Raw genomic sequence first — 9581 nt, 5'->3', positions numbered from 1 at the left:
ACAAATTGTTGGGCTGCACCTGCAGGTCTGCATGCCCTGTGCTTGCCCAGCCTCAAGACAAGAGAAAAAGCCTGGAGTCAGAGATGGCCACAGAGACATCATTGGTTTAATGGATGGAGGATCTTACATGTGTGAAGTGAAGCCCTGGAGCAACACCCCACAATGTTTGTAGAAGGCAGGCAGGACAGGGCAGCAGTCTTCTCTATCCGGGAGGAGTGAAACCGTGTACAAGCCCCATTTTCTTGTTTTTTGAAGTAAAAGGCTGATTCAAGAGTTAACAAGTGGGAAAGCTGAAGATGTGGAATCAAGGAATAGCTGTTGAGCTGTGGAACTGGTAACAATTTAGACTATAATTCCTCCACATAGAATTACCCAGCTCCAAGTTCCCTAAAAGATACAGATAAAGGCCTGACACACATGCCCAAGTTGTTTTTACAGGAAGCAGACTCTCTCCTGACCGCAACACTGTAAACCTAGACAGGTTGGAACCGGAAGGTTGATGCTTCAAACTTTACCTTGATGCCAACCAATCCGAGAATTGAACATGGATTGCTTATGCCCTGCTCTGTGAACACTATAAAACTCCTCACTAGCCCCTCCCGGTCGATCACACAGTCTTGAGGTCATTAGCCTGCTGTGGCTTCCTTTGCCTGGCTCAAAGCAATAGAAGCTACTTTTTTCGACTTCACCCAAAACCCTTTCTTGTTTCTATTCGGCTCCAGTGAACAGAGGCTGAGTTTTGTCAACAAGTCTTCATAAGAACAGATTAAAAACCAGTAATATTTTAGGCAAAATAAAAAAAAAATTCAACTATATTTATCAGCTTACTTAGTCCTATGTAGTTTTTTTTTTTTTTGGACAGTTTTATGAAATCAGTTTCCATTAGACTTTTAAAATATCTTGCCTAGTTTAGCAGTATGATTTAAAAGTTATCAGAAACATCCTTTCAATGACTCTTTTTTTTAAAAAATTTATTTGCTTATTTATTTAATTTTGGCTGCACGGGGTTTTAATTGCTATGCTTTCTCTGGTTCTGGTGGCTTCTCGTTGCAGAGCACAGGTTCTAGGTGTGTGGGCTGAGTAGTTGGGGCACATGGGCTTAGTTGGTCTACCTCATGTGGAATCTTCTTGAACCAGGAATCAAACCTATGACCCTGCATTAGTAAGCGGATTCTTATTTGCTGGACAGGCAGTGAAGTCCTCTGTGACTCTTTTTGAAGATATGGCAGTTTTGCAAAGCATCAGCTTAGCTGCTTGTGGATGATAAAAGTCTTAAAAAGGCAAAGGTTAAGATCTGATTACAATTCTTCTTGGCAAAGAAGATTATCCAAGTTGTGACATGCGACATTTTAAGATAACAGCTAAAATTATAACATTATACCAGGACATATACAAATTTCAGGAACTTTAAACAATTTCTAGTGTATATATTAATAACATTTATTCATATTGTATAGTTTGAGGAGGCTTATCATTCATTTGACAATGCTTTCTGTGCAACTTAACATACCAAGAAATTATAGTCAATTTTATATACATATATATATATATATATACATATATATATATATCCCCATCCCCCCACCCCACCCCTTCTTGTATTCAGGTCAAAAAGCAACAGCTAGAACTGGATATGGAACAACAGACTGGTTCCAAATAGGAGAAGGAGTATGTCAAGGCTGTATATTGTCACCCTGCTTACTTAACTTATATGCTTTATTTAACTTATATGCAGAAATGCTGGGCTGGATGAAGCACAAGCTGGAATCAAGATTTCCAGGAGAAATATCAATGACCTCAGATATGCAGATGACACCACAATTATGGCAGAAAGTGAGAAGAACTAAGGAGCCTCTTGATAAAAGTGAAAGAGGAGAGTGAAAAAGTTGACTTAAAAACTCAGCTTTCAAAAAACTAAGATCATGGCATCTGGTCCCATCACTTCATGGGAAATAGATGGGAAAACAATGGAAACAGTGGCAGACTTAATTTTTTGGGGCTCCAAAATCAGTGCAGATGGGGACTGCAGCCATGAAATTAAAGGACACTTGCTCCTTGGAAGAAAAGTGATGACCAACCTAGACAGCATATTAAAAAGCAGAGACATAAAAAAAAAAAAAAAAAAAAGCAGAGACATTACTTTGCCAAAAAAGGTCCATCTAGTCAAAGCTATGGTTTTCCCAGTAGTCATACATGGATGGGAGAGTTGGACTATAAAGAAAGCTGAGTGCCAAAGAATTGATGCTTTTGAACTGTGGTGTTGCAGAAGACTTTTGAGAGTCCCTTGGACAGCAAGGAGATCCAACCAGTACATCCTCAAGGAAATCAGTCGTGAATATTCATTGGAAGGACTGATGCTGAAGCTAAAAACGCCAATACTTTGGCCACCTGATTCGAAGAACTGACTCACTTGAAAAGATCCTGATGCTGGGAAAGACTGAAGGCAGGAAGAGAAGGGGACGACAGATGAGATGGTTGGATGGCATCACTGACTTGATGGACATGAGTTTGAGTAAGCTCTGAGAGTTGGTGATGGACAGGGAAGCCTGGCGTGCTGCAGTCCATGGGGTTGCAAAGAGTCGGACATGACTAAGCAACTGAACTGAGCTGAACATCTCAGTAGGGAGTGAGCATCTGGGCTGGCAGCAACTGCACCCAGGGCCTCGGTAACGCTTCAGGCTGAGTGTCGGCCTGGGGAGTTCAACAGCCAACACTGTGGTCCCAACTCCACTGCTGATCAGTCCTGGGGAGACTTGCTCAGCTCTCTGGGACTTGGTTTTCTCCTTTGAAACAAGTGATGGTGGCTGGATGCTGGATGGCAGGAGCAACTGGGGTGGGACTGGCCGAGCATTCAGCAAGGGCTTGGAGCACAGAATGCAGAGTGGGCAGGGAAGCTGTGGTTCTGGGGAGGCCCCCACCAGTTATATGTCTCCTCTACTCAGCAGTAGTCCCCAGCACACAGCCCAGTTCCACTGGCAAATCACACTCCCAAAACCAGTTCAAATGGAGCAGCATTGTCAGTGGTGGTGACAGAGCTGGTTACTCAGGGTGCACCAGGCCAGACCTCTCGCACGGATGAGGCTCCTTGAAGACCAAGAGGGAGGAGACCTTCCCACCCCACCTTCCTGACATTTCTACCCCTGCACCTACTTACTGATTGGGGAAGGGTAATATTATTTGTTGTAAATAGTATGTACTAGGTTTGAATATTATATTAACATCCTGTTTCTTTCACAGCCTGGAGTTGTGATTTGGTTCTTTCACCATTCTGCGCCCATTGAAATGATGTGCAGACTTTGACATTCTTCTTTTAATTAAGAACTCTTGCAGGTTCATCAGCTTGTTGTGGGTGAAGGGAGAAGGGCCAGCTCTCTGGCTGATGAAGGAAGCCCCAAGTCTCCCTCCTCAGAGGGTGGGTTCATTTCATGTTATTCAGCTGGGCCAAGAGCAGAGGCTGCCCCTCAAACTTTCACAGATTGCACAAGAACCCCTGAAATGTTTGTGTGTTTAAATAACACCTCCTGGGTCCGGGTTCTGCACCTGGACAGTGGCCGCCACCTGACAGCTCTGTGGGAAGAGGAGACACTTCCTGCTTCTCTTGTGGAGGTTTCTTTTGATCAAATATGAGGAATTTATAGTTTTCTGGTTTAATATCTTGAATTGCATTAGCTCTAAGTGAGGTAAACATGCAAAGAAATCAAGATGTTCAAGTAGATAGGATGAGGCCAGAGGAAGGTCATTTGTAGAAAAACTAAGGGCAGTAGAACTCTCCATCCTCTGGCCCTTCTAGGCCTAGATTTGAGTCCTCCTGAGATCCTGTCCATGACCTCAGAATTCCTTTTCCCGATGATTTTCTCTTCAGGGGTAAAGATTTGTGATGCAGCTTTTGAGGCTACAGCTGGACCTCGTTACATAAACATCACAGTTCCCCGTGACCTGGGATTTCCAGCATCCTCATACTTCTGTTCTACAATCCCCTTTAGGGCAGAAATTCCCTGAAGGTTTGCCAGCCGATCAGCTATGTCATGTCATGGTCACTTCTCCCTGGCTGGTCCTGGTGGCTCCTGTTGAGCTCTACTTCATACGGATAACTGACTGAAATCCTGGCCAGTGTACGACCCCATACTTTCCTTGCTGTCCAGTGGGCCTTCTGGGACCCTGTGGTTCTGAGGCCTATGATCTGGGACAATCGCTACTTTACATACTTAGTCATGTTGTTGCTAACTGGTCCTAATGGGGAAGCTGGGCCCAAGTCCATGAGCTTATAGCATCCCCCCTGCACCCCCATCCCTGGGGTGACTGTGTGCTTTTCCACAGTCTTGTGCTGTGGTTATGTCAGGGTGGTGTGGACCTTTCTTATTGGATCTTTGTTTTTGTTTTTTTTTTTTTCCTTTTTTTTTTTTTTCCCCCATTTATTTTTATTAGTTGGAGGCTAATTACTTTACAGCATTGCAGTGGTTTTTGTCATACATTGAATTAGCCATGGATTTACATGTATTCCCCATCCCGGTCCCCCCTCCCACCTCCCTCTCCACCCCATCCCTCTGGGTCCTCCCAGTGCACCAGGCCTGAGCACTTGTCTCATGCATCCAACCTGTTATTGGATCTTTGAAAGAGGAGGCATGAGAGGGAAGCATGTGAAGTTCCAACAGGGGAAACACCACCAAACTGAGGATATGCATAGACACAGCACTGATGATTAAAAATACAGAATGCTTCCAATATGGGTGGTAAACAACACTACTCCAAGCTTACCTGAATACCCACCCCATGAGATGATACCCACCCCATCTAGCATTTTGAGCACCACTTCCTGGAAACATCCTGTACGAGCAAGGGCCAGATGTAGGAGGCTCAGCCACAACGCCTGGGTCTGTTACCTAGAAGAGATCTCCCCGAGGCCCCTTTACTCCCATCCAGGGTTCAAAGGGCTTGGCTGGAACAGAAAAAAGCAGAGGAGTTGGACACAGTTTCTTGGTCCTTCTTGACCTGGCTCCTGTCTAGTTCACAGGGATCCATATAAACATTATACCCTCCATTAAATCCTCAAGGAAACTGTGACCTGGGTCTTGTGGATTCATGCCATGTCATCTCTCAGGGATATCAGGATTGGTGAAACAGGCACAGACACGGCCTCAAATGAAATTGAAATGTGACCTCAAGGCAGGATCATCTCCCCTCCCAGGAATCCTTGGAGCACACGTGTCCCTGGACGCTATGCCAGCTGTGACCTGCATCACTGTTTCTCCATACTTCCACCCCAAAGCCCCAACAGTCTCAAGCTGCCTAAGAGAGATTCCAGATCCATCTGCCTTGATGCCTCCTCTCCCCTCCTGAGCCCTTCAAGATGGGAAACAGGACAAGACAGGAGGAACGAGTCATGAATATGGAGGCAGTCACACTACTTATTGGGACTTGAAACCGGAATGACTAGGTCTCTGGGAAGCATGAGTCCTGGGGTAACACCAAGGCTATAAAAACAGCGTCTGTTTTGGATGTAAAGATGAATAAATTCAGGGAGGAAAACTGAGGGAAAAACAAAGCAGTCTTTCTTCATTTCTTCCACACAGAATCCATTTTAGACAGTTAAAGCAGAGGCTCCTCTACAAGTAGTACAAGCATGCCAGACAAAAGGCAAGCTGTACTGTTTTGCCTTGAGTTTACTGGAAGAGACAGTACTATCTCTACACCTTGTGTAGACAACCAAAGCTGAAGATGCCCAAGGACTAACAATTAAAATTACACTAATGTCACCCATTCTGCCTTTTTAGGCATGAGCTTCTGCTGCTCATTCTTAAGCAGTCATTCTCTGAAGATGGCAACAATGATGATAACAGCTCTCATTGCTGACGCTTGGTACCTGCTGAGTAGCATGATGGGCAAACTCCGCCTGCATCATTTCAGTTATGCTCATCACCCCATGAGGTTTTATTTCCATTTTATAGCTAGAGATATGGAAGGAGATATTAATTTGATGAGGAAGGAAAAAAATTACTTAGAACATGAATTAAACACTCAGCCAAATGGTCAGAGAAAGAAATAAGGCATTTTCCAACATACTGGCAGACCCAAAGTTGATCTCCTTAGGGCCACCTGTGAAAGAACCAGTAAAGAATGTACATCATGATGATGAAATGTGAACCCCCAAAACATAAAAGAGTCATGAGGAAGAGAAAAAAAAAATTAGTGTATCTAAATCATTACTGGTTTTAAGATCACCAGCCCAGGTTGGGTGCATAAGACAAGTGCTCGGGCCTGGTGCACTGGGAAGACCCAGAGGGATCGGGTGGAGAAGGAGGTGGGAGGGGGGACCGGGATGGGGAATACATGTAAATCCATGGCTAATTCATTTCAATGTATGACAAAAACTACTGTAATGATGTAAAGTAATTAGCCTCCAACTAATAAAAATAAATGAAAAAAAAATAAATCATTACTGGTTTTAAAATAGGGCATTCTAACCAAAATTCCAGATGATTGCCACATGACAGAGAAGATTCAATTTAAAAATGTCTAATTTTTAGGGAAGATATAAATACAGATACTCTTTTTTAAAAAAAAATCTCTCTCTCAGAAATTGATAAATCCACCAGGAAAAAGTAAGTAATGATGAAAAGAATTTGAATAGTACAGCACATGTGGTTAGGCAAATAGACATATATATATAAACAAGTCCAGGCTTATTAGATTAATGATGTTGAAAACAGTCCTTCTTGATAGCATCATTCTCCCAAATAACATGTCAATTTTCACGAATAAAATTTCAAACACAAGTAGATCTAGAAAACAAGGGAAAGTCTGGTATTTCATTACGTGCACTTCTGAATTCATATGCAACAAAACTCAGAAAAATAGAAAGATATCTTATTTGAGAATATAGATGTAAAATTCTTTTAATGAGGTGTTGTTTGGGAATCTATTGGGAAATATTACAAACACACACAAAAAATGTAATTCACACGAGGGAGTTTGTAACTGTGAGAGCAAAACCTTGAGTAGTCTCAGGACTTTGATAACTGTTAATTTTAAAATACAAATAACATACATAGTAATTAAAAATGAGAGAACTCAATTTCCCATCTCAAAAGGAAATCCCTGTCTATATTTTCTGTCACACAGAATTTACAATGAAGGAAAGTATTAGTATATATTAAGTTTCAAGAACTCAAAGCAAGAACACTGCAAAGAGATGTTAATAAAGTGTTGTGTGAAATTTCATGTGCATCATCTTCTCTTCTTCTTCACAGCATTGGCCCAGGGCATCCTTCTTGGTCCCACACTTTCTCTGCCTCACCAGCCAGTCTGTCGGCAACCAGTGCTATTGCCAGTCTCTCTCTTGCTGTCTTCACTCTCCTTTCCTGATTCCTGATATCCTCCTCAGTTACCAGACACTGTTTGCAGAGGAGCTGTGGGGTGCTGGAACCAGCTCCTGGAATGGTCTGCGACAAATCTGAAGACCAGGCAGGGGCGGCCATGGGGTTGGAGTTTGGACCACCTGCATGTACCCGTGGAAGGGACTCACCTGGGCAACTTGGTGCAATTTTCCGCAAGACTCTGGCTAGATCCAGAGGACTTAACAGTCCTCCTGCACTGCTGCAAGCCTGGAGTCCTTGCAGTCTCTTCTGCCAGTACAGCTGCTGGGGGTTGTCCAATGTTTCCTCCCAGGGATAACATCTGACCTCATTGCTGGGATGGGCTGTGATTCTAGTCACTGGTCTCTTGAATATGTAACTGGACATCCTCAAAGGGATTGAGATGTTTAAACCAGGCTTTGGTTTGGATAGTTTTCCACAGTCACAATGCTTCCTCTGTGAAGTCTTCACCATCATACTTCTTGTCCTGTACCCTATGAAAATAAACCATGAAATTGGATCCAAATGATAAATGAAATCTGCCTTCTTGGACCATTATTTTGGCTCTTTTGTACTCTCAGCCTCTCTTTGTCCCTCCAGGGTTAGATTGAACATCATCAAGCAGATGTGAGTCAAGAAGAGAAAGCTTAAGGTCAAAACTCAGGGTTACCCCAGCTCATTCTTCCTTCACCAGTTTGTAACACCCCTTCCTTTATGAGTATGGCTATATTCTTTTTTGTCCTCATCACTCTCAACTGCACAAGTTCGGGTAACTTATGTCACATGGTCTTCTGTCTTTTTCTAAATCCCAAATGCTTCAGTGTCATGTGACTTCATGTGGTTAACCCACATGACACTTGTTCATAGCTGCTTTAGAGCTTACGAATATAGTGACATTAACAACTGTCCCACCCTTAGCAACTCACCCATATCCCTGATGTTTACATCCAGCAAATTGGTCATGTTCTAAATAAATACATCAGAAGACTTACTAACTCACTACTAATTTCTGGTCTATGATTTTTTCCAAGACTCCTACAACAGATACCTGCTCCTCAAGATCCTGTTATACCAGATCACCATATCTTCATCTTAATTTCTTGCCTTCTAGTCATATCAATCCTGGGTTCTATGGACTATGATCTCAGTAATTCTCTTGGAATAATCCAAAATTCTTTACTGCTCATCACATCTGTCTTGAAAAAAAAAAAAAAAAAACAACTTCAAACCTGGTACTTGACTGCCTTACATACCATAACTACTGCTGGTCTTATGGTAACTGCTAAGAAAAGTACACAACATGGCATTTTATTACCACTGCAAGTCCAAAATCATCTGCATACACTGGAAAGCATTCATAATGCCTAGAAATTTCATTTTCTTTTTATGTGTTGGCATATTTACTTTTGGATTTTCCCCAAAGTCTGTTTCAGGTTTTCTCCACTTTCCTTTCTCCTTCACACACATCCCATGTCCCTTAACTTGCCTGATATTTCACAAAGAAGCTGCTAACTACTACAGTGAAATTTTACCGTGGTAGTTCCCAAATCTGCAAATATCTCTAAGATTCCATTGTTTTCAAAGTTCCTTTAATTATATTTAAAGAAGCATCTTTTATCTTCCAATGCTGATCCTCATTTCTTCTTCCTTCTCAGTAAGTTCACGATCCCAATATATCCCTCTTTACTTTCAGCCTCTCCTTTTCCACCGAATCCTTCCTTCAGCATTTAAGTACCTACAAATCTCTCTAAACTACACAGAAAGCCTTCACTTAGTCTCCCCAGGAACTTCCGGAACCAGTCTTTCTACTACTGCCCCTTAGTCATGAACCATTGAGAAGGGTGATCTACATCACGTGTCTCTCACCTCCAACCAACTCCTCAGACCTCCTCACACTACCGTCTGACTTCACCATTCTATGGGGGCTTCCCTTGGTCAGGTCACAATGACCACTTTGTTACCAGGACAAGCATGGAGCTTTTCATTATTCATCCAACGTGGTCTTTAAGTGCAAAATGTTTAAGTATCTTTGGAACAATTTAAACACGTGAATCTCATTTTATAGCTGTGAACCTTACAGTATCTAAATACGGAATAGGTATGTTGGATAAATGATGTCTCACAAATTGGAATTGTGCTGCAAGTGACAAGCACAAAATAAATTTCAGGAACTCAATACTGAAAAAGTAAAATATGTCATTACTAATTTTTACATTGATTGTATTCACA

The 9581-nt window shown here is 42.3% G+C and overlaps 1 protein-coding gene across 2 annotated transcripts; it reads right to left on the bottom strand.

The window, feature by feature from the left end:
* Positions 1-6877: 6877 nt before the first annotated feature.
* On the bottom strand, positions 6878-9298 carry MBD3L1 (methyl-CpG binding domain protein 3 like 1). 2 transcript variants are annotated; one of them, XM_020905739.2, is made up of 2 exons: positions 9219-9298; positions 6878-7846 (listed from the first exon to the last, which is right to left on the bottom strand). In XM_020905739.2, the coding sequence occupies exons 1-2, from the start codon at positions 9265-9267 to the stop codon at positions 7242-7244; spliced, it is 654 nt and encodes a 217-aa protein (XP_020761398.2). In that variant the 5' UTR covers positions 9268-9298; the 3' UTR covers positions 6878-7241. The 2 variants fall into 2 exon arrangements, with proteins under 2 accessions (XP_020761398.2, XP_020761401.2); XM_020905742.2 differs by lacking the exon at positions 9219-9298 and adding an exon at positions 8401-8516.
* Between the last annotated feature and the right edge of the window lie 283 nt (positions 9299-9581).

The sequence above is a fragment of the Odocoileus virginianus genome, chromosome 12 (genome assembly GCF_023699985.2).
Source record: "Odocoileus virginianus isolate 20LAN1187 ecotype Illinois chromosome 12, Ovbor_1.2, whole genome shotgun sequence".
Classification (NCBI taxonomy): Eukaryota; Metazoa; Chordata; class Mammalia; order Artiodactyla; family Cervidae; genus Odocoileus; species Odocoileus virginianus.
The sequence above is the reverse complement of the archived record's forward strand: the minus strand, read 5'-3'. Positions and strand labels throughout refer to the sequence as shown.

What these genes read in the sequence shown, in the direction of transcription:
- MBD3L1 (XM_020905739.2), bottom strand. Translation starts at nt 9,267, where the DNA reads ATGGTGAAGTCAGACGGTAGTGTGAGGAGGTCTGAGGAGTTGGTTGGA. An exon ending in GTCTGAGGAGTTGGTTGGAG is followed by an intron (nt 7,847 to 9,218) that starts GTGAGAGACACG and finishes TTATTTTCATAG; the next exon opens with GGTACAGGACAAGAAGTATG.